The sequence below is a fragment of the Bidens hawaiensis genome, unplaced genomic scaffold, assembly GCF_021521415.1.
Source record: "Bidens hawaiensis isolate Kalapana, Puna unplaced genomic scaffold, B.hawaiensis_p1.1 tig00020028_1, whole genome shotgun sequence".
In the NCBI taxonomy this organism is placed as follows: Eukaryota; Viridiplantae; Streptophyta; class Magnoliopsida; order Asterales; family Asteraceae; genus Bidens; species Bidens hawaiensis.
The window spans coordinates 60786-86800 of NW_027493043.1; the positions used below are offsets into that span (position 1 = coordinate 60786).

The 26015-nt window shown below is 32.9% G+C and overlaps 2 protein-coding genes and 1 pseudogene across 2 annotated transcripts; 2 read left to right on the forward strand and 1 right to left on the reverse strand.

Moving 5' to 3' along the window:
• The first annotated feature begins 8673 nt into the window (after positions 1-8673).
• Positions 8674-10406, forward strand: LOC143559722 (pentatricopeptide repeat-containing protein At4g21065 pseudogene; annotated as a pseudogene).
• Positions 10310-13091, reverse strand: LOC143559723 (2-hydroxy-palmitic acid dioxygenase mpo1-like). Its single transcript, XM_077048211.1, has 4 exons — positions 12510-13091; positions 10867-10929; positions 10712-10783; positions 10310-10584 (listed from the first exon to the last, which is right to left on the reverse strand). Exons 1-4 carry the CDS (start codon positions 12840-12842, stop codon positions 10474-10476), a joined length of 579 nt encoding a protein of 192 aa, XP_076904326.1. The 5' UTR covers positions 12843-13091; the 3' UTR covers positions 10310-10473.
• A 5993-nt stretch (positions 13092-19084) lies between these two features.
• LOC143559718 (photosynthetic NDH subunit of subcomplex B 4, chloroplastic-like) lies at positions 19085-20386 on the forward strand. Its single transcript, XM_077048208.1, has 6 exons — positions 19085-19283; positions 19374-19418; positions 19484-19640; positions 19715-19770; positions 19900-19971; positions 20110-20386. The coding sequence occupies exons 1-6, from the start codon at positions 19197-19199 to the stop codon at positions 20233-20235; spliced, it is 543 nt and encodes a 180-aa protein (XP_076904323.1). The 5' UTR covers positions 19085-19196; the 3' UTR covers positions 20236-20386.
• The last annotated feature ends 5629 nt before the right edge of the window (positions 20387-26015 follow it).

A 26015-nucleotide genomic window follows, 5' to 3' on the forward strand; every position in this document is an offset into this window, starting at 1 on the left:
TAGAGAAATACATCATAACTTATATCTCATCATTTCTATGTACAATATAAGGATCTATGTTTCGATAATGTATCAAAGTATTTCTATCTTTCAAGAACATGAATCGATCATGAACGATTGCCAATATAATTGACAATCACCAACTTTGAATTAGTATTTTAAGATGGTGAAAAATTTCTCATCAAAAGATAATTGTAAGATAACCATGTACTTTACCAAACTAAACCACATGTTTTATATAACCATCAAGTATAACAAAGCTTCTTCATAGATTTTAGATGGTAAATGGAGTTTAGCTCATAATGAGCATAATGATAACATTAAGATGAATGATGATAACAAATACATGATTAAACTTGGAATGATCTAACCAAATGTAGATGAATCTTCCTTCTTAATGATGGTGATGATGGTTGATGGTGGTGATCTCCAAGCCTTCAAACTCTTCACTAAACCTTCTATATGAGTGTTAGTGTGTGTTTTTATAAGTGAAAACCGGATAGAACTCTTTTCAAGGCACATTCTTCAAATGGCACACGAGCCTCTATTTATAGGCTGTCTGGAGATAGAAGCACGGCCTTGTGTCTACGTGTCCCAGTTGCATGTTGTCAGATCGTATATGATGACTCATCACGGCCCCGTGCTTCCTGAGGCACGGCCCCGTGCTTTTTAGTGACATGTGCTAATTCTTTTTGTCGTTTCTGAAAGGTAAGCACGTCCCCGTGCTTAGGTAGGCACGCCCCCGTGTTTTATTATGACATGTGCCAAATTTGTTTTGTCTTTTTCTAGAAGGTGACCACGGCCCCGTGTCCATTGAAGCACGGCCCCGTGTCTAAGTGTCTCTATTTTGTCTTTTCTTGTAGATTTTTGTCTTTTTTGATAGGTAAGCACGGCCCCGTGCTTTCAGAAGCACGGCCTCGTGCTTCCAGAAGCACAGCCCCGTGTTTCCAGAAGCACAGCCCCGTGTTTTGCTGTTTTCTTGGGTTTTCTTTGGTTTTTCTTCTGTTTTTCGTTCGTTTCTTCGTTTGAGGCTTGGATTCACCTGAAAATACATTTTAACATGATAAGTAGTTATTTTAACAATATTATACGATAGAAGTTGCAGTTTTTAGAGATTATTTGATACTAAAATGATGTATATTTTTGTATACATCAGTAATCACTTTTTAGAGTGATATTTTCTGATAAATATAAAACGAGAGTTATTTGTTTAGTTCGTGTTTGATTATCGATACGGGACTTGAATTGGTATCAGAGCCAAGTTCAAGATTCTGATGTTCACGAACTGAACCGAACGGGACTTGATTAGGTGGGGACAGGGCTGTTCACGAACTGAACCGAACCGAATGCGGACATGCTCATACTTGGTTTGGTTTGAAAGCGAGCCGAACCGAGCGGATTGAATTTAAAGAAACGAGCGATATCTTTATGCTTGAACTTGGTTCAGTTTGAAACCGAGTGGCTTGGTTCGGCTTGGTTTTGCTTGATTTCGTACAAAGTTTCCGATTTTAAATTTCTAAAACTTCAAAATATCATTAATTCAAGACTTTCAACTCTAAATTGTCTAAAGTTCCACCTTTAAAATGTATAAAAATCAAAGTTAACAACAAAACATATATAAAACGAGTTGCTATGGTTTAAATTTGAACTTTAAATTCAACATAAAAGATTGAAATTTTTAAAACTTTAAAAAATAGTATACTTTTATATATATATTCATAAAGTTTATATATAAAACTAATATATAAAAAATAATTCGAGCAAAACGAACCGAACAAAACGGAGCTAGGCTTTGCTCGTTCTTGGATTGTTTTTAAACCGAACCGAGCCGAACGGCTCACTTCAAACCGAGCCGAAATCGAACGAGCATTTTTCGAGCAATTTTCGAGCAAACGACGAACGAGCAACGAACAGCGAGCATTTTGGACAGCCCTAGGTGGGGAAGAAGGGGATAATGGTAAGTGATACATACAAATATTATAATATAAAATAGAAAGAGGCAGGAGTTGGTGTGTGCTCTTTACGATTAGTATTTTTCAATTTTTTAATTTAATTTTAGTTTAGTTTTTTTTTTATTTTCATTCAACATGGATTTCTTTTGATTCCTTTTTTTCTGATTTATTATTTATTTTCATTTTTTTAGCTCATTTAGTTGCATATATGATGTTGTTTTTTAGTTTGCTACATTTTTATTATACAATAACTTGTGTTATTTATCATGTGTGAGTAATTAAGGTTTCAAGGATGAATTTTGTTGACTTATCATTATACGAACTCTCAAAACTTCTTGTTAGATAATATAACTTATTTAAACAAATGAAAATAAATAAATTAATTTACAAAGTTAAAAAGTATACATTTATATAAAGTACATAAGTTGGTTAATTAATCAGTATATATATTTTTTCAAATTTATAAAATAAAAGTGATAAAAAATATAAAAGAAAATTAACATTAATAGCTTAAGCAGCCAAGATAAAAACCAAAATTAAACGACTAGCTTAAAGTTGTCATTAGCTTAACTTGACCCAACCAGTTTTAAACGACTAGGATAGCCATTTACTCTTGAAATATGTGACTATTATGTGCCGACCGACCCGATCCAAGCCGGGCTGAAATGTTTTAATATACGGCGATACAAAATTTACCAAAAAATTTCTGACCCTTGTGAAAAATATTTCTGGATCCGTCACTGCTTGACATTTGTCATTTTCTATTTTTCATAGACAGGTTAATATGCTTAATTTTATCTTTTTCAAGTATTTTTTTGAAAGTATTATCTTTTTCAAGTATTAGCTAAGAGTATTTTTATTCTCGTCTTTAAATTTATGAAAATCACCTCATCCTTGTCAACCCCATACCCCATTCGGCCATTCCCAAAACTGTTAAAGAGAAAACAAATTGAATACTCATATTTGGGGATTTATTATTCTGTCAGAAAATCAACAAGTCAATTACATGATGGCATCTCTTGACAATTTGGTCTTTTTTGGTAAGAGGCATGCTCTCTTTAAGCAGAGATACAGGTTTGATTTTTATTTGGGCCGGTTCGAATAACACTAGGCGAAGGGACGTATAAGGGCTTTAATCACGGATTCGAAAGGGGTACGATCTCACAGCGGTCAAGGAGTCGACCTTGGACATGGCCACGAAAGGGCAGATCTCCCATTCAAAAAAAATTACATGACGATATCAATGTCTTTTTTCTGGTTAATTTTTTAAATTTCTTTTTATTGGTTAGAAATGTAGATAAAACCAAAAATATATATATATATATATATATATATATATATATATATATATATATATATATGTAACTCAAAATGTTGCATATGTGTGAGGTAACGTGTACGCTATATGTAACATCCCGGAATTTCCTAGAATAATATTTAACATATTATTGAGAAAATTCCAATTTGCCTCCCTGAAATATATCGTCGGGAGATGGATTAACCACTGAAAAAGAATTTGCGCATTTTGTACCATTGTATTTCTCGGGCGGTTTTTTTGACTCCTACCGTCAGTTGAACGTTGGTATTTTAGTAATAATGCCAACCTATTAAGGGTATTTTAGTAATCTTCTTTTAATAAATAATAAATATAATTATAATAGTAATAATAATATAATAATAATCATCATAATAATAATAATAACAACAAAGGAGCAGCAGCATAGCAGATCATCTTCATTATCATCATCAACTCATCTTCATAATAACACAACAAAGGAGCAGTAGCATATCATCGCTGATAATGGAGCAACAACAGATCATCATCATCATCAACTCATCTTCATCATCATCAACCTCAAACATAATTGATCCTCAAACCCTATATTTCATCACTCAAATCCTCAAATATCTCAAATCACACCACCAATCGCTTCAATAATTCAACCACCGCACCCATAAATCATTCCGATCAAAACCCCTAACCTCCGGCACCACGTCGCCGCCACGGCAACCATCGCCGTCATGGATTCCGACCATCACGTTTTTCCGGTCATGTGTCTTTTATTTGGACGCGCCGAACCCGGATTTTATTTGGCCATCGCCGTTGTCCAGGACGACCACGGTGGTGGTGGTGGAGAAGATTGGGTTTCCGGTGAGTGGTGGGTGAAATAAGATTATTATTATTATTATTATTATTATTATTATTATTATTATTATTATTATTATTATTATACCAAATTTAAGAATTCGGGCAGCCATGGATGAAGTTTTGGTTCTCAGATTACTAACCAAAAAAATAGGGTTCTTGAGATGAACAAGATGATGAAGATGAAGAAGATTCTGGGTTAGATGATGAAGATGAAGAAGATTCTGGGTTAGATGATGAAGATGAAGATATAGGGATTATGAGTTAGATGATGAAGATGAAGATGAAGATTTTGGGTTCTTTAGATTTTGGGTTAGATGATGAAGATGAAGATATAGGGGTAAAATGGTCTTTTCAACTCTTTTTGGTTAGTCAACGCCGGTCAACTGACGGGAAGGGCACAGACTGCCCCGCCCAAATATCACAGACGTCCAAAATGCGCAATTTCGTTTTCAGTGGTCAATCCATCTCCCGACGATATATTTCAGGGAGGCAAATTGGAATTTTCTCTATATTAATTAAGCAGGAAGAATTAATTTGAGTTAGTAGAGAAATAATAAGATAAAAATATGGTAGACTTTAATAAATGGATATTTAATATGGACTAAAAAGGAAAGATGAGCATAAGGTACATGTTAGGCCCATGGGCTTAAATAGTATAAATATCACTTAAACCATAATCTTTTCCATTTATATCCATCTCTACATCATAGCCTACACCTTCAAAAACACACACATAAGCCAAACACTCTCTACTCTAATATATTCAACGATCCAAGACCAACGAAGGTAAGAAATTATTTATCTCAGCTGACCCAACATATTAGAACCCGACACCGCAGCCCCATGATGACGTATGAGCCGTTTGGATCTAGATCTAGCTTTTAACGGGTGTTTGATCAACCAAAAACGAGCTTAAAGGCCACCTTAGCTCATATCTGGGCACCCCGAAGCTACCCAGACCATAAACGATCAAACCCCGACCAACCATGGTGGTTAGCGGCGGCTGACGGGGCCGGAATCGAAGAAAAACCTTAAAAACGCTTGAAAATGGGCTGACGTGCACTTATACGCCGTATAAGTTGCAGCATATAAGTCTAGTATCGAATATGTATGTAACGTGAAAGAATGGCAGCGCATAAGTATGGCGTATATGTAGCACAACGCATATGCATGTGGGCGTATATATATACATGTAAGCCGTATATGTTATAAAACGTATATGTATATAGTGTGTATATATGTGCCCGTGTATGTATGAAACGTGTATGTATGTAGCGCATATGTATGACTTATACGCCATATGCACTTACATGCTGGAAGAAACTTATACGCCTGAGGAGGACTTATACGCCAGAATCACTTACACGCCCATAATAACTTATATGCCCAAAACTTATATGGGTGAAAATGATTTTCTGAAATAAACGAAAGATAAACAACGTATACATACGTAAACGATAGACATGGACTTATACGATAAATGGACTAATAATAAGTAATAATTAGTAAATGACAGGTAGCGTTTAAAATGAAGATTTGATTTGATTAAATATTGAACTTCAGTTTTCTGATGAGGTTTTTAATAAAGACTTATTAATGAAAACAATTTTTTTTCAAGATGACCTGGCAGCTTAAACCCAGCCAGGGGTTCTGCCCTTGGACCCTGCTACGGGCTGTCGCCCCTAGAACCCCGCTGCCAGGGGCGCTACCCCCGGACCCCCGTAGCTAGGGGTTACAATAACATAGAAGTATGGTATAACTAGAAGTAGTTAAAATGATACTATGATTAATACATAGTTAGCCGTGCATAGCTCAAGAAAGGCATAACCGTAAATTCAAAATGGAATCGCTTACAGGTGAGTTTTAGCCCCTTCCTTGTTATGTTTTCGGGGATGTGTGCATACTCGATGTGATTAGTTAATATACCTTAAGTGGTAAGTGTATGCCTTATATGATTTATGTGATTGAGGTTATGAATGAATGCTTGTCGGTACGTGAATGATCTTCAGATTTTGCACGTATCGCCAGAAAAGGTAAGTTTTATATATATGATACATGAATGAAATATGTATGTTGTATGAATGACTGAGAGAATGTATGAAAATGAGTAAGATAACTGTAAAGCAAGGTATGGTAAGGTTGTAGGGAAAGAAGGGACCGAGCCCTAATAATACTCGAGAAAGAAGGGACCGGACCCTAATAATATCCGAGGAAGAAGGGACCGAGCCCTTATAATACTCGAGGAAGAAGGGACCAGACCCTAATAGTATCCGAGGAAGAAAGGGACCGAGCCCTAATAATACTCGAGGAAGTAGGGCGTAATGCTCTTTAAAACGTATAAGTATGTAAAGTATGATTAAATATAAACGTATGAAATAAGAAAGAAAGAAAAAGAGTATATACTTATGTATGTACGGAAGAAAGAATGAACAGGTTAAGTAACTAAAATGTATCTTCGGAAGCATATAAGTATGTGAATGTATTGTATATTGCATCTTTTAACTAGAACTCACTCAGCGTAACTGATTTTTAGTATGCACGCAGGTAAATAGATTGAAGCAGTTGGCTTGACAGACAGACACATGGCATGAATTGAAGGGACTGACATCGAAGGAAGATTTGTCGTGATGTTTTATTAAACTAAATTATGTTATGGTTTAAAGACAAATGTTAAATGATCGTAATGAATGGTTGACTTTCATTTATTCCACAAAAGTTTTAATTAACTCCAATATTTGGAATTGTGTTTATGAGTAAATCCAACACCAAAGTAGGGCACCGGGAACAGAGCCTTACACTATATATATGCACCTCGTATGGGTTATATGTATATATATATATGTATGTATGTATGTATGTAACTTCATAAACTATGTATTTTCTTAAAAGAAATATCTTATTTACATATGTTATCTTATAATTAAAAAGAAATGAAAAAAATATTGGTTGGTATCATCCACCCTCTTATAAGCATGCACTCCCTACAAAATCTATATTGAAAAACAAAACCAAAGCCAAAGAAAATAAAATTGTAGAAAAAGCCAAGGTTGAAACACAGATCAATACCCTCCCTTAAATTTCAATGACCCTAATTTAACGACATCAACAATTCATATCCCCGATTACGATTATGTTCTCTCATAGGTACGAGTCTAGCATATCATGCTAATCTAATCATCTCAAGTCAGTTCGGGTCAACCTTCACCTTCCTTTAATTGAGAAGGTTCCAAAGCTCTAGCCACATGTAGAAACCTAGAGAGGGGGTGCGGTGGATATGCTTTTAAGCTTTTTAACTTGTTTTAAACTTGATTAAGAAAGCTAATCAGCTTGTATAACTTAACTCGTGAGATGTTCAATTAAGTAAGTAAAGTGTGCAAGAATGTAAAGAGTTTAAGGTTAGAGATGATACATCCAATTTACAAAAGTTAAAATGAATGCTAACTAATCCACTCTAGTCATCTCCTCAATTTTCCGATCAAAAGTTCTTTTTTTACTAGTTTTATCTAAACACAACATGTACAACCGGTACAACGCTTCACCAAATAAAGGTAATGATCATTTTTTTTAATGCACTATCTCAAAAAAGTATACAAGTCTTCAAATGTTCACTTTGTCAGGATAGCGAAGCCACACAACACTATGTCAAAATAGTGTGCAAACTCTCACGATAACAACATTATATCAAAATAGTGTTTTTTCACACTCGGTCTCAGGTGACTAAACACATACCAATAGTTGGCATCTTCCATTTAGTTTAATTTATTACGTGGCAGAAAACACCTGATTATTTTAAAACAATATAACAAATTTACTAAAATAATATTTTATAATATAATGGATTTGAATACCCTTTTTGTTTGGTTACAAAACATTTCTTTCAAAATCTTGTTATAAGGATTTCAAAATATTGGATCCATCAGATCTAACTATTGCTTAGAGAGCATTCCATTCATTGGCGATCTATCCTTGTAATCAACGTACTCGTTACTTGAAAACATTGTTGAAAATACATTAGAGCATCTATGGTGAATGAAGTTATATGACTCAAAATATTTTCATAAACTGTTAAGGCACGTAATCCCAATAGTTTTTCAACAACTCGATATGTCTCAACCTTATGTCATTGCAACTAATTAAACACACACACACAAATAATAAAATTGTTGTTTCACCCCTCTAAAAGTAGTTACTTTGTTTATTTTAGTCCTATCTTTATTAAAAGACGTTTTTTCATCGGTTGTTAAAACCTTTGCATTGAAACTAATTCAAACTAATTCAGATAGTTTAAACTTTCGATCAAAGTTTAACTATACACGTCTCTAAGGTCTTAACTTATAATCATTACCTCATAAAAGCTTAGCGACTATAATACGAAGCGGTGGTAACAACTTCTAACGCTCAAGCAAATCGTCACGTTATTCTAGACACGTGGACTAGGCTACTTGAAAACAAAACGCTCGGTAAAAGTTTCGGGTTTATATGAAAACCAGAAGAGATTCAACTTTGAAAAAAATTGAAATATCAATGCCTCAATTAGAAATAAGTTTCCCCATCAAATATTTCAATATAGACTTTATATTTTGTTCTATATTCTTTAAAACAATTTCGTCCATTTTATAGTTTATACCACCATTTCTTTTCTGTTATACAAAACGACATATCTTTGTTCCATCAAGGATGACGTAATCTCTCCCCAACCCACCAAACATTAGAATCACAACCAGAATCATTTTGTTGGTACGATGAAAGCCTGTTTCAACCTCAATCTCATCAAACCATCATCAAAATGGAAGCTTGTTTCATCATTATCTTTAAGAACCCAATCTTTACAAACACTCACCAACACTCCAAACCCACATGACAAAACCTACTCAAAGAAAGAACAACACCTCCTTTCTAATTTCAACAAATCTTGCACCATAACACATATCCAACAACTCCATGCTCATATTATTCGAACCGGGTTCACTCAAAACCTATTTGTTATGGGTAAAATCATCATGTTTTGTGCTGTATCTGATAAATGTTTAATGAATTACGCCATTCGGGTATTCGAAAAGGTTCAAAACCCAGATGGGTTTCTTTGGAACACGATGATTAGAGGGTTTGTGAACATGAATCAAGTGGATAATGTGTTTTGTTACTATAAGTTGATGGTTGACAATGCACATGTTGTGGACAATTTTACCCTTTCGTTTTTGCTTAAAGCTAGTGGCCAATCTGGGTCTGTTTTGTTAGGGAAACAAGTGCATTGTAGTGTGGTGAAACGTGGGTTTGAGTCTCATGTTTTTGTGAGGAATACCTTGATTCATATGTATGGAATGTTGAAGGATGTTATTGTCGCGCGCCAGTTGTTCGATGAAATGCCTGAACCGGATTTGGTTACGTGGAACACGATAATTGATTGTCATGTTTGTTGTGGGAAGCATAAAGAGGCGCTTGACTTGTTTTCGCGTATGCAGGAGGTGCGTGTAAAGCCCAATGATGCTACGTTGGTCGTGGTTCTGTCGGCTTGTGCTGCGTTAGGTGCGTTAGAGCTCGGGAAGTGGATTCACTCGATTATCGATCGAAGGGTTTTAATAAAAGATGTTTCGATTGCTAATTCACTTATTCATATGTACACGCGATGTGGAGAGATTCAAGAAGCACAAATAATTTTTGACAAAGTTAATTATAAAAACATAGTAACATGGAACACGATGATATTAGGGCTCGCAACACATGGTCATGTTCAAGATGCGTTGTCCCTATTTTCGTTAATGATAAACAAAAAAAGTGTACCACCCGATGACGTTACATTTTTGGGAGTCCTAACCGCGTGTAGCCATGGCGGGTTGATCAAAGAAGTAAGACAATATTTTGACAAGATGACCGATGAATATGATATTAAACTGACAATAAAACACTACGGGTGCATGGTGGACATGTTATCTCGAACAGGATTGGTAACCGAGGCGTACAACTTGGTCCAAAATATGCCGATGAAATGCAATGCGATTGTATTGAGAACGTTATTAGCTGGTTGTCATATGCACGGAAATATAAAATTAGCCGAGAACGTGAGACGACAACTTCTCGAGGTGGATCCGGATCATAGTAGTGATTATGTTCTTCTTGCTAATACTTATGCAAGTTTGGAAGATTGGAACCAAGTATCAAAAATAAGAAGATCAATGGGAGCTAACAAAGTTCAAAAACCGAGCCCCGGTAATAGTTTCATCGGGTGCCAAATGTAAATTCGAGCAAATTGAGAACCGTTATTTGCACCGACAGAATTATTTTATTTTGTTATCCAAAAGTAAAAGCACGACGACATTGTGACACAAATCTAACACGGTTGGAATGTTTACATTGTGACATTTGACTTAAAATTTACAACTTTTTCTTAATTTCCTTCCACTCTTTGATGTTGGCGTCGACTTTAGCCTTGACCCTATTATGGAACCCCGGATATGGTTCATAACCAACTGTCATTTGCATTCCCTGTGATCATCAATAACAACAATTAACACAAGATTTAGATTATTACCGTAATAATATTGTTTTTTAAATACACTTAAAAGAAGAATCGAATAGTGTTAGATATATATGCAGCACGCACGAATTATACCTCTAGCAACATAAAGAAAGGGGCCATCAAGAAGGCTTGTGAGAGGTTATCCAACAATGCAGGTGCGCGTTTCTGATCAGAAAATAAAATAAAACTCCATTAATAAAACGTGAATGAGGAAACGGAACAAAGCGTTTAAAATGGCATATAATTACCTCAAATACGCCATGTCCTATGAACTGTCCAGTCCAGCAAAATACTTGAGCAGCTAGGACAAACTGATAACAAAAGATTCGAGTGTATAACAATATGGCTATTAACACATACAACATGGTAAATCATTTTATTCAAATACTTGAATCATTATTGTAATAATCATGTTCGGTTAACAGTAATTGACGCGCTATTTACATATAAAAGTTAAAAGATGATCACGGATCAGCCAATCAAACCCGACAGGCTCCCAAAAAGTTGACACAAACCCGAAAATCGTTCAGGCAAATGATCTCGAACACAACACAATATTCACGGGTTGAAGCAAACATGGCCTATTTAACCCAAAATTTTATTTTACTTGTACAGTAAATTACAAATTTATAACCAAATATATAAATAGGTCTAAAGTAACTAGAACTTAAACAATGAAACTTGATACTCATTCATCTTTTTTATCTTTTAACATTTGGCATTAAATACCGACCAAATTAATCTATGAGATAAAACGTACTTAAGAAAATAAATGGATTAAACGGGTCAACTAACAAGTTACCAAGCTGACCCAAACACGACATGTTTACCTAAGCGTGTTCACGGGTCCGACCCGAACCCATCTAGACTAAATCCAAACCCGCGAATTACCATGTCATGTGAGAAATTGACACTCCTAGATGAACCTAACTTCACTCTACTAGATTCCCATCCTTTAACGCAAACCATAACAAAACTAATTATTGAGATAAACGTGCGATTAACAAAAACCAAACTACCAAACTATTCCTAATCTTCACCCCCTGTTTTTTACCCATTAACTGCTATCATCTTCCTCTAGTCAAAATACCTACACAGCCTTAAAAACTGGTAATAAAATCAAAACAAACTAAAATTTTACAACCAATTCCAACAAAACAACACAAACTGAATTCCTAATTAACAAAAAGTTACAAAAACATCATAATTAACCTACAAACATATCTTAAATTCAGTAAAAACTGCATAATACAATAATAACAGACCCAAATTAACAGCTAAAGTTCACCTAATTCAATCTTGAAACATCAAATTCATTATAAATTGCATAATAAAAATAATAATAATAACAATAATAATAGTAAAAATAATTATTTTAATATAAACTGAAATATTACTATCAATTCCCACAAAACAACACAAATTCAATTCCAATTCAACCAAAAGTAAAAATAAAAAAATAAACCATCATATTTAACCTGCAAACATAACTCAAATTCAACAAAAACTGCATAATAATTCACCCAAATTAACAGCTAAAGTTCACATAATCCAATCTTGAAACATAAAACTCACTATAAATTGCATAAAATAATAATAATAATGATAATAATAATAATAATAATAATAATAATAAACTGAATATTACTATCAATTCCCACAAAACAACACAAATTCAATTCCAATTAAACCAAAAGTAAAAATAAAAAAATAAACCATCATATTTAACCTGCAAACATAACATAAATTCAACCAAAACTGCATAATAATTAACCCAAATTAACTGCTAAAGTCCACTTAATCCAATCATGAAACATCAAATTCACCATAACCATTATCAGTTTACCACAATCAATAAAAAAATAACCAAAAAATAAAATAAAAAAATTACCTTCCAAGCAACAGAAAAGCCCAAATGCTGAGCAAGCAAACTCCCAAACACCCAACAAACAAAACATAACAAACCGGCAACCGAACCGGCTTTGACATCCAAACAGACATAAAAACCGGCATAGATGACAGTAAACAAGAACCCATAGTTCAAAACCAAGCCATGCGGTAACGAAACATTAACAAAAGTGGGTGTGAAATACAGCAACACAAGCGCTGTGAATACTATCGGCCAAACGAATAACATGTGGATGAATATGTTCACTGGGTTGCTATGGTACGCCCCGTAGAACGAAAAGTGGTTTTCAAGATCGAATAACCCTGTTTTCGCCATTGGAATTGAAGGGGTAATTAATAATAATTAATATTATTATTATTAATAATAATAATAATAATGAGGGTGAAGAAAAAAATGGGATTTGGGTTCAAAGATGGATGACTGGAATTGATGAAAACCAGATCTTAAGAGTCTTATCATACGTAATGATGATGTTGATGTGGATCGGTGTATCCTTGCTAACGTGATCTGGGGGTCGTCTTTGCTAACATGCGCCCAATGTGTTTTTCACTTTTTTGTTGTCAAACAGTGTGTTCGGTTGAGATGTAACAAACCGTCATATCCCACATTATATTTCAAACTTTTTCAAAAACTCACGCTTTCTTTCATACCAACAAATCTTTACAAACCAACACATCATCTACCATCACTTTATTTAATCAAATAAAAATAAGTTATTAATATATTAAACTTTATAGTTAATCAAATAATTTTTATAAGTTATGCGTATTAATTTCTATATTTAATCAAATACAAATAATATTGTAGAATATATTATACCACATCATCACCGAATTCTATAATTAATTTATATATCACTTAATTTATATATCACTTAATTACTTTTTCCTTTAAACAATAAATACTTTTATATATTAATATTTTAAAAATTAAATACATTTAAATAATATAATATAATTTAAAAAATTAATAGATAAGAACTTTGTGGAGAATTAACTACTTGAACAAAATATAAAATGGTTTTTTTATTAATTTATTTCTTCCAACACTAAAACAATATTTATATTTATAATAAAACAAATAATTCCCTTTTTCTTCTCCTTGGTTTTGTAAAGCGGTGCTGCAACTACATTTTAGCGATTTTCATTCCAACCAAAACTTGATTTTGAATCCATTCGAAGACTGTCCGTTTTGATTCGTTTAGAGAAAATCAAGTAAGTGTTTCAACTTCTTTCTTATTCTTAATATTGATAACGAATTTCTGGGTTAAATACAAAACTTGATATTTGGGTGAAAACCAGATCTTGTTGAATCGGTGATTAGGGTTTCGATTTCAAAGGAATAGAATTTGGGGACGAATATTGCGATGGATTTTGATTTCGAGTTTGATGATTTTGGATTAAAGGAAGATGGCTAGGCCCACCCAGCAAGTCTGTCAGTAGTTTGCCTTCACGAACTGTACAATCAGACTTAAGCTCCATAACGGTGGTTGCCATTTACCTCAAGTCCTTTTGCTTGCCATGTAGATCCAGACATCGGGGAATGTTGCCCGCTGCAGATGCTCTTAGACTCATATGATTTGGTTCAAAAATAGTACAATTAATTGGGATGTACTGTGAGGTTTAACCGGGTTGAATAGTTTGTCTCTAATTCTATATAAATACAAATTCAACTAAAAAAATAAGACAAAATTCATTAAAAAAACATCACACATGAACAATAATCGAGTTAAGTAAGAAGTTTATAGTTTGTATACGAAATTAAACATTTTCAAAAGATGTAAAGAAACCAACAATTGCATTTGCAGTCTTTAAAGTTGTTGATTCATGAATCGTTGCTTACTCATTTCAAATTTATTCGCTAGGTATAAAGTCATTTTTAAAAATCATAGGTCGCAAACAAGATCAAAAATCTCTTGGGTTTAAAACTGATTTGCCGATTTAAACCGGTATTTTTTTAATAATCGGCGGTATGATCGGCAAATCGGGCAAAAATATCACTCTAAATACCGGTCGGCTTACAAAACCCGATACAATCAGTTCAATCGAGCGAGTATATACCAGTTTTTAAAACACTTGTCGATTGATAATTCGTATCATAAATACTTACTCGGGGTGTTTAAAATGTTCTTGAGAAAATATACGTTAAATAAAAGGTGTATGTTTGGAATCATTTTCATGACACGTATTAAAATAACCAAGTTTTATATAATAACAGAAATAAAAGTTGGTGTGATTTATGGCGATGTGCCACTTAATTTGATAGACTCTCTCACGGCACGAATACTCTTCTCTAATAATAATAATAATAATAATAATAATATCTTAATCTTAAATCTTCAATATATATAAACGAACTTTTTAAAGCTCTCTGATTGATTCCTACATTCTCTCAAGCCACCAGATTGCTTTATTTTTAAATAGAGTTTTCTCAAGCATTTGATCCGAATTCATGTGTATGGGTCTCACTAAACCCAGATAACCCTTAAACGGGTTATAACATCTCATTAAATTAAAGATTAATCACACCAAATATTTAATATGAAAATCCTGTATATACTAAATATTAATATCCGATTTTTTTTTAAAAAAATAAATATTATTTATAATTAAAACACAACTTTATAGCATAAAAAATAAGCGGGACATCGGTCTCACCAAACCCAGATAACTTTTAAAAGAGTTATAATATCTCATTTATTTGTGAAACTCTTTCATTATCAAACCATAACTATACTTTTAACTTCCTTACAATAAATAAAATTAAAATCATAAAAATTATATAAATATTATAAACGAAAAATATAAAACAACCCCCGAAATACGAGAGATAAAAGCTAGTAATATATATAAATGAAACATTTAAAAGATCTCTGGTTGCTCCCTACATTCTCTCAAGCCACCAGATTGCATTATTTGTAAATTGAGGCTTCTCATATATTTGACCCGAATTCACGAGTTGATCTCACCAAACCTGGATAGTCCTTAAACGGGTTATAATATCTCATAAAATTAAAAATTGATCTCACCGATATGAAAATTATAAAATAGAGATACTATAAAATAATATTATTTATAATTAAGAAATAATTTTATAGTAATAAAATAAGCGGGTAATAGGTCTCACCAAACATATATAGTTTTTAAACCGGGTTATAAAATCTCAATTATTTTTTATACCATTTCATCATTAAATGTTAAGTATATTATTAATTTCCTTACAATAAATAAATTAAAATAAAATATATATAAATATTATAAACGAATAATATAAAACAATTTTGTAATACGGGTAAATAAAAGTTAGTAATAATAATATTTCTTATTCGTTTGATAGGTATGTTTTGTTTGGGTTGATTTGTTTAATACATTTGAACATAGAATAGAGGTCAAAAGAGAATTTTAAGGTCAACCGTCAACCATACAACCCATTTATTACAAACCCTTAATAACCTGTTAAACGAGTTTACACAAAGATTACAAGCTGTTTATAATTCGGTTAACATGTTTACAACTTGATTGATATCTATGTATCCTGATAGGTGCATTGGGACTTGGGAGTAGTGCTTGCTAACATGCGCCAAATGTGCCTTTTGTTGTAAAGTTGTGCCGTGTGCGTGACGGCGTGGGCCATACAACGTACTAACTATAACGAATTGATGAGGCTTCATAAATAACATTTGTAAATAAGGCTGAGGGGTGTGGGGGGCTTTAATGGGAGCTCCAACCAATAATATTATGACGTGTGGCAGATAGAGAAACTGGATAAGGGGGGTGTTGGAGCCCCCGTTGGAGCCCCTGGCCCTGGTGTGGAGGGGCTCCAGCAGGGGCTCCAGCGAATTTTTTTTTTATTTTTTTATAAATATATTCAAACAACGTATTATTAAAAAACTCATAAATTATTAAAAAAAACACACATTAATAAAAAAAACACATTAATATCTAAAAATAAAATAAAAATTAAAGTACTAAAAAAAAAACATTATTCTTATTCTTCGGCTTGGTCTTCTTCGATCAACCTCTTTCGGATACGTTCCTTTTGCTTTTCCATTAGCATTTGATCGACCGGATTTAGGTTACTGAAGTCTCTAGTAAGAAAGTCCAAATCTCTCATTCGACTTTTTTCCTTTTTGTCATTAGAGACCACCTCCATGGTTTTGTTGAATTTATTGAGGGATTCAACAAGATTGGCGATGTTTACGGCTCCCCCCTCAGCCGGTTTTTTCCCCTTGGCGTCCCTTCCCAATGGCCGCCTCCTCGGCGGTGAAGACGTTTCCTCCTCCGCAATGTTTAGGTCGAATCCAACGCGGCAATCCGACCCGGTTGAAGTGCTATACGCTCCAGACGAACTAGTTTTAGTCCGTTTCGCCCTTACTTCCGCATCAAAGTCCGGCGCCACCAGCTCAACCCACTTAGAACACCTTTTCAACCTCTCCCACAACAATAAATCGTCCCAACTCTTCACCATCCCATACCTCCGCAAACACTCATGCTTCCACTCTTCGACCGTGAAATTGTAAACCGCCAAATCATCACTGCCACTTGGTCTCATACGACCGCTGTTCATGTTGAAAAGATTAGTAAACAAGCCGACAAATTTTCTGATTTCGGACCACCTACCCGAAATAATATCGGCGTTCCGCTCTGTACTCCCAACGAGCATGTAGAACGTCTCCCTAACCTTTGTCCAAAAAATCTTGCTCTTTTGGTAGTCGGCTGCAAAATGAATAAATAAATTAGATTTCCATTTAACTTTTTTATTTAACTTTTTTTTATTAAAAATCATTTTTAAAAACGTTTAAAACAATTACCGCAACGCCGATCCTCAGAAATGACTATCCAAGCCCGACACAAGGCTTCCTTCTCATCCGATGACCACGGAGTGGCTTTCCGTTTCGTCCTCGGAGTCGAATCCGGTCCCGACCCGTCCGTTGCAACTTGTTTTTTCCGGTGGACGCGTCTTTTTGGTCCCCTAGCTTCACCGTGTGATTCTTGTGTCTCCGGAACAACAAAGTTAGGAGACGGTTGTGTGTTGGATGGTTGAAAGCCGGATGATTCTTGCGGCTCCGAATAAAACATCGGTTGGTGCGGTGACGACCATAAATCATCGTCAAGATAATCTGAATCAAGGTTTGGGTACCAATTTCCAGCCATTTTTTTAAAAAAAAGTTGAGAAGATGAATTGATTTTGGGTGAAGGTTTGAAGTTTTGGTATAAAAATGGGTGAAATGGGGTATAATTATATAGGAAAAATAATTTTTTTTTGGCTTTGTTCGGCTCCCAACGGTCAAAAAACCCTCAAATCCCGTGCAGCCCTCTCTCTTCTCCCGCTAACCGGCTCACGCCTGCATTGTTTTTCGCGTTAGCGCCCCGTTAGCGCCTGGTGGTGTGGTGTTAGCGCCTGGGGGCCGAGCGGAGGGGCTCTAGCGCCCCCGTTGAAGCCCCACACCCCTCAGTCTAAGTTGAATTTATTTCATGCACATTAAATTGTATATTAAAATATTATTTGGAATTCAGTGCGTGACACAATATTAATGTAACGAGATTTCATATTAAAACCCGTTTAGTCATCAAGCCTGAGCGCGAGCCTTATATGAAAAACTTGTTTAAGCTCGTCGAGCCTTGTGTATATTTACGTTTTACCTTACTGGGACTTTCATGCATTAATTTCATAATACACAGCCTAGCTCGAGCCGAGCTTTGGCTCATTCAAAGTACTTCATGAGCCGAGCTTTGGCTCATTCAAAGTACTACACGAGCTCGAGCTGAACGTAGGCTCATTTAAGATTTTCTCAAATGATATAAAAATAATTGAAAACATATAATATATATATATAGAGAGAGAAACAAGATCAAATACATTTTATTCTTAACATGAAAACGGTGAGAGCCAATTTGTTGTTATGATTAGGTTTTTTTATAGGTGTTTGCTGCTCTTTTTTGTTCGTATTTGCTAATTTTCGATCATGAGACGTTATAAGTATTTGTTTATTTATATTTTGTTGTTATTATTAGATGTTTTCTTTTGCTGTTATAAGTATTTGTTGGTATATGCTGTTATTATTTTGTTCTTGATTTTGATTCTTTTGTTGTAGTTTTTAGGTTCTTTTCTTTGTTATTATAAGTCATTGTTTATGTAGATTGGTATTGTAGTTGGTATTGTTTCTTACGTTCGCATTTTTAAATAAATTGGCATTATTTTCAACGTACTCATGTTAAGATCAAAATGTACATGAACCTTCCCCTATATAGGGTTTGGATCAAATACAAATGAAATTAACATGCTAAACGTGAGAATCAAGTACAGTAATTATATATACAAGTAGAGTAATTATGCAATTACTCTATGATAATTACTCTATGATGTAATTACATAATTACCCTACTTGTATATAAAATTACCTTATTTGATTCTCACGTTTAATACGTTAATTTCATTTGTACCTTAATCTGTATGAAATAGAATTGCATAATTTTTAAAACTTATTTTAGAAATACACATTTTAATAAAAAAAAAAAATTAGGCTGTGAGATAAAATGAAAGGGTGGCTACAAATGGGCTCCTTATCCTCTTTCCCACCAAGCAAAACAATACAAAAATGTGCAGAAAAAAATACAAAAAACTAAACTTTGAGCAGGAAGCTCAATCTTTATCCTTCTCTTCATCACAATGGCTGAAGCTATTATGAGCTTTAAAATTTACAACTCTCACATCCATCATAAGCCTTCTTTCCAGACAAAATTGGAATCAAAATCAGTATTAATTAATTAGTCATCCCAATTTATTTTAGTTTTATTTGCAGTTAAGTGTTAAACTTATTCATGTTTCTTTTATTTCACTCTTCAGCTCAGGCAACTTGCAGGCTCAAGATTCACCAGTGGCTTCCATTTGGTAAGTAGATGTACTCATTATCTTGCAATTCATCTTGACTAATATATTCATATGAACATATGCAGCAATCTATAGGTGAGGATAGCAAAAGGATAAGTAGATTGAATGCTCTACCGGATTTGACACTAATGGCGGTTTTAGTTGAGCACATGGAAGGCCAAAGAGACCTCATCACTCACAAATCTATATGGCATCTCAATGATCAAACCATCAAGAATATATGTGGGTCTTGTTTAATTTTCACTCTATTTATTTGACATGTTTTGATGTTAATTATTGTTTCGTACTTGTTGTAGATACTTTGTACATAATGTTTACGGTTTGGGGTTGTTGTTTCTTTGGTTCAACAAAGGTAAGCGAGTTAGAATCGTATGTTTATATAATAAGTTATAGCAAGCTAGCAACATTGTTAATATTTTCTAATTTCTAAAGTTTATGGTTTCGCTACCGATACTAACCATAGGACCATTAAATGTGCTAGGACCCGTATTATGATTCAGAATATTATAGGAAGGATGGAGGAGATGGAACCGGTCATTGGGTGTATGAAAAGGTATGTTGCATTAATACCTTCCAACTTTATAGAATATTTCGTATAATGAATAGTGTTTTTTGTAAGACGGTCTCACTTAAGGAACATATAAAGATTTATGTCGGATGTGTTGATGATGGTATATTATATTTGTCGCAGCAAGAGGATATAGAAGAGAAAGCGAGAGCTGCATTGTGGCGTGAAGAGTTGATTGAGGAGATTGAGCAGAAGGTTGGCGGGCTACGAGAGTTGGAAGAAGCCAAAGAGGAGGAGCTCGTTAAGTAACCAAGTCACTTGTTAAATATGAAATATGAAAACTAATCATGTCTATATAGTTTTATGTGAAAAAACGGGTCTACATACTTGATACTTACATAGCTGTCGTTGTGGGCTAATTACCGACTAAACGATGTTTATTGATAACAATGATACACCGATTCTCATAGTAAGGGCATTTGTTCTGACGATAAAGATTTCCTCCCACTACGGAATACTCAAAAACGTCAAGGCGTTCGTCCTGATGATCATATGCGCATCTGGCTTTAAAGGGTCTACCTAAGTGACCATTGCAGCAACATTTTTAAATATGATCTTGCGTAAGTAAAAAAATAAATAAGCATATCCTAATCTTACTTGTGTAACCTTTATGGCATGTGGATTTAAGCCCAACAACATTCATAAATAGTTCTATATCCATCCTAATGTTTTAAAGTATTTGAAAAAATGTATATTATTCTTGGGTATATATATCACGCGTTAGTTTACATCTAATCTAACTACTGTATTAAAGCAATACATAGTTTTCACATGACATTTAATTAAGCTATTCACATAGGATTCCATTAACAAGTTTTAAAATTATAATTTATACCTAATAAGCTATTTAATTTTAATAATATTACCATTTATATAATTACTAACAAAGTTACAAATATAACTTTAAATATTGTATTAAATGAGTTTTTAGATATTTATGAATTATAAAATTTTATTTATTATTTATCTCTTATGAATCCATAAGATATGCTGTTATGTCTATTATTAAATTTCATTTTTTATTGTATTTTTTTAACCATCCGTGTATTACACGGGCTATATCCTAGTTTAAATAATATGAGACTTGAACCCTTATAAACTGAGATGTCTAAAAAAAAGATAATAATAATAATAATAATAATAATAATAATAATAATAAGAAATAAATAAATAAATAAATGTTTTAATAATGTTGAACTGATAATGTGGTAATTCTATATTAAAAGAAAATTTTTGAAAGAATAAATTATGGGAGGATAAGGAATATACCATGCGAACACAAGACAGTAGTCCAAGCCTACTTTTTCAAAGAAAACTAGCAAATGGTAAACCTTCCCAAATCGTAATTTTATTTTTAGTTATTTAGTTATATTTTATTGTTCATATAATATATAAGACCATAGTCAAAACTAGGCACATTCAGGCATTTTATATCATGTGACGCTTAGTCAGTTTTTGGGCATTTTACAAAAGGTGAGTACAGTGAGAAATGTCCCCAAAACGTCTTTCTCTCCTCTCTCTCTCTCTCTCTCTCAAAACCCTCAAAATTCGAGCCAATACAACGTTCCTTATCATAATGTCATCCATAATGCCTGGGGGTGTTCCCAAGCATTATGACTCCAAAACGCCACATAATGCCATTCACTATGGATGGTGGTTGTTTAGTAGCCTCTTAATTATCTAATTAAGAGATACATCTGAATCGGTGTGAGGTAGAGTGTGTTTGGTTCATTTTAAAGATACTTCTTAATAGCTTACTGAGTCTCTTATTATAGGTAAGTTTCAAAAACATACTAACCCATTTAGAGAGTATTTATTAATCAGTTAGGGCTATTTAATGGCTAAGCACAAAATTACCAAACAATTCGCCTTGAAGTAAATAAAACTATAAGATGCATACATTATTATTTTAGTCATATAACTTTAATATATTGTATACATAGGATTCAGTATAAAACCATAAATTTCGCAAGGAGTTGGGGGAACTCCTCGGTTTCAGTGTTTCAACATATGAAATGTGGTTTTACGATATGATTTCAGGATAAAATGAGGGGTTCGGCTGTAAAAATGATAAGTGATGTGTTTTTAAGAGAAAATAGTTAAGTGCTATTTTAGTATCTGTGGTTTGTTTAGTTACGCAAATTTAGTATATTTTTTGAATTTTATGCAAATGACTACTTCAGTTTTTTAAAACTTGCAATTTTAGTACTTTTTTCTAACTTCGTTAATTTTTGTTCGTTAAATCAGGGGCATTTTGGTAATTTCATTATTTTATTTATTTTTCTCTCTCTCAATTTTTGTTCGTTAAATCAGGGTCATTTTGGTAATTTCATTATTTTATTTATTTTTCTCTCTCTCTCAATTTTTGTTCGTTAAATCAGGGTCATTTTGGTAATTTCATTATTTTCTCTCTCTCTCTCTCTCTCTCTCTCTCTCTCTCTCTCTCTCTTATCAGTAAAACCTTAATTTTCCAACTCATATCAATCCAATCTTCAAATCAAGCCCTTTCTCCTCAATTGATCCTCACCGGAAAAATGCACCCAGTCACTGTTGCACCCAACTTCTGCTCGCCGGAAAACACACCTCTTGTTCGCCAAAAAAAACACACCTCCTGCTTGCCGGAAAGTCGCACCCAACCACCACCTCACCCAACTCTTGCTCACCGCACCAACACTTACATCCACCATCTTCAAAGAAGATTAGAGGCAGAAATTGTTGGACGGGGTTAATCAAACAACTTAATTTCAGACGAGGGGGAGAAGGAGAGAAATCTAAGGGATGGTGGCGGTGGCTGTTGTCATGTAGTGAAAGGAGGTGGCTGTGGGTTGTGGCCAAGCCTGAAAACGAAGTTGGTGGGGGCGAAGATGAGAGGAGGTGCTGTGGTGATGAATTTTTAGGGTTTGTTGGAAGAAAATGTAGAGATGATGAAGGTAAAGAAGAACAGAGATGTAAACAGAGAAAATGTATTATAAATATATTCTTTAGTTTTTTTTTAATACCATTTAATATATTTTTTTGTTTTTTAGTGTATATTTTTAATCAAGTGAAAGTTTACAAAATTGCTAACCACGGCATGTGATTCCAAAGTAAAGAAAATAACAAAATTACTAAAGTACCACTGATTTAACAAACAAAAATTAACGGAGTTAGAAAAAAGTACTAAAATTGCAAGTTTTAAAAAACTGAAGTAGCCATTTGCATAAAATTTCAAAAAAGGTACTAAAGTTGCGTAATTGAACAAACCACTGGTACTAAAATGACACTTAACTCTAAGGCAAAATGACTAAATGAGAGTTTCTATGTCAAAGCTTGTTTGGGATCGAGGTGCTAATCTAATTTTATTAAATTTTAAGTTTTATGTTTGTTGTTGGGTTGTAATTCGTATTTGACTTTTTCGTATTTATTGGGCTTCTTGCTCGAGGTTCCATTTTATTATTATTTTGAATATTTTTTTAACATTTGGCCTTTAAAAAAGATTTATTTTTCTAATATTGAAAGTTATAAATTAAATGGAAAAACATAAAATAAAAAATTAATACATTTTATATTTTGTTAATAAAATTAAGTTATAGTAGCATAAAAAAATGTAGAACTAAAAAGTTTGTAAATTTACTATCTATTATACGGGTGCCCGCGCGATGCAGTGGGAACACAAACTGTTGACAATGATTTGGTTTCAATTTTTAACGGTTCTGTTTCGGTTTATGTGATAAAAAACCGCTAACAATTGTTTATTTAAAAACCATCAAAACCGGATCGCAAACGCCGCTACGTAAATGCTATTATTTTTAACTAAAAAATTAAGGCGATATCATACTCATATTACAGAGAATAAAATTCTCGTTTTTATGGTGTCGGTCTTTTAAAAAAATATTAGCGTATGAAAAATGATGATCGTTTGAAAGTCGTGGGTGGAAGTTGGGTTAAATGTGAAATTAAAAATAATATATGGTTAAAAGTTAAAGGGCTAATATTGTAAGTACTACTTAAATTTACAAAACTTAATTAAAGTTAAGGAGATAATAATGTAACTATATTTAAAGAATTGAAGTTTACTATTTTACCCCTCCTCAATATGCAATGTAAGTTGTAGAATTTGTTAATTATATTTGAAACTAGGTTACTAACCCGTGTACGACACGGGTGGAAATATTGATATTTTCGAACAAACACATGTCATTTGAAAGGACAACATAAGTTGTTATATGTTATTCGGGACGACAACATACTTTAAGTTGTAAATGATATTGGTACGAAAATAAATGATTATGAAACACAAAGATAAACCCAAATAACATTCAAATTACAATATTTGAAAACATAATCAAAGGTTAAAAATGTAAAATTTATAAGCTACAAAAAAGACATCATTATAAACCATATTTATTCTTTATTTGTAATTTGTCTTCCTTGTTTAATATAAGAATTTTAACACCACTATTCGCTATTGATAAATCTACATAGAGTTGTCTATGTGTAAACATCGGGTCTTTGAGATATATGTCAACTCTTGCTAGAGATTGACCTTGAATTTTGTTAATGTTCATTGCAAAACAGACTACAACGGGAAAAAACTACATTCTCTTCAATTTAAACGAAAGTTTCTTATCTGAAGGTGTTAGACCACAACGAATTATATAAGTGCGATAAACCAGTATTAGTACCTGAAATAACTTTTACTTCAACAAAACGCCTACCCAAATTAATTACTCGCAATTTAGTTTCATTACACAAACCGTTATTCTGATTCATAGCTTAGTAACATTATTGGCACACCGAATTTTAGAACCAATCTATGAGTCAAAATAATTTCGGTCTTTTTGATTTATTTAGCATAATGTATTTATGAAAGTTTTAGTTCAAATTAAAATATAAAAAAAATAATTGGTATGATCTTACTTAAAAACAAAAAAAAAAAATTTTTTGTATAGACCACAACTAAATTTGTGAATTTTGTTGCTAAGTATGGAAAAAAATATAAATTGAGTAAACCAAATATAAGTAAAAAATAATGGAGAAATATCTCTGCGCCTCTAATTAACATAAACTGATTCGTATACACATCTTAATTAAAACACATATTTTAATTGGTTTTTAAGAAAATAAAATAGTATTGAATAACTGAAAATTATGTTTCGTATCATTTCTAAAAAAATAGAAAAAAGAAATGTGTAAACATACATTCAATGTTATTAAAACTTTGTTTATCAAAAAGGTATAATGTAGTTAATAATAAATATATTAAAAATCGTTTATAATTTTCTGTTACAAGTGCCTTTTATTTTTAGTTAATAACATATTAATTTTTATTTATTATATTTTAGTTAATAAAAAATTATATTAATACAATATAGTGTATTAACACGTTTAAAATAAAACGTTACCGTTCAAAATGGTAATAAGTAGTTCTTTTGGCGTTGAAGCTGCACATTTAAAAAAGTGCATTCTTAAAAAACATTTAAAGGGTAACTAAAAAAATATTAAACTGACTAACCGTTTGAATAACTCCTCTTATTGGAAGTCGTTGATTGACCCTAAAAATTCCGTTTCCTTTAATTTTGAAAAAAATCTATAATATAATATAATATAATATGGTTAGCATATGAAAACGATGAACAACATAAATATAAAAACAGAATTTTATAAAGCATGATGTTTCAATTTTGCTGACTTAATGAAGGATTTTAATACATAAAACAGAAAAATTAGAAAACTTGGAAACCAAATACTATTAACTTTAGTGACAATTGTAGGTTATTTATATTTGGTGTTCATAAAGATATTAAAAACATGGAAATTCAAAATATTACATAGAAACAACAATAACACAACTTACTCTACTGGATATGTAGACTATCGGCTAACTTGAATCGACATAAATAATCAGAATTAATTTATGTAAAAGTATCTAACCCACCAATATATTTCTAGAATAGTAGCCCATGTTAGACATGGGTTGAAAACATATAAACAACCATAAAATTTCATAACGAACATTTTAAACCAACACAAATAGTTAACATAAGTTT

Coding starts and splice junctions, on each gene's coding strand:
- LOC143559718 (XM_077048208.1), top strand. CDS start 19,197: ATGGCTGAAGCTATTATGAGCTTTAAAATTTACAACTCTCACATCCAT. Junction 19,419..19,483: donor TCACCAGTGGCTTCCATTTG/GTAAGTAGATGT, acceptor GAACATATGCAG/CAATCTATAGGTGAGGATAG. Junction 19,972..20,109: donor GTCATTGGGTGTATGAAAAG/GTATGTTGCATT, acceptor TATTTGTCGCAG/CAAGAGGATATAGAAGAGAA.
- LOC143559723 (XM_077048211.1), bottom strand. CDS start 12,842: ATGGCGAAAACAGGGTTATTCGATCTTGAAAACCACTTTTCGTTCTAC. Junction 10,930..12,509: donor GCTTTTCTGTTGCTTGGAAG/GTAATTTTTTTA, acceptor TTTTGTTATCAG/TTTGTCCTAGCTGCTCAAGT. Junction 10,784..10,866: donor TAGGACATGGCGTATTTGAG/GTAATTATATGC, acceptor TTTTCTGATCAG/AAACGCGCACCTGCATTGTT.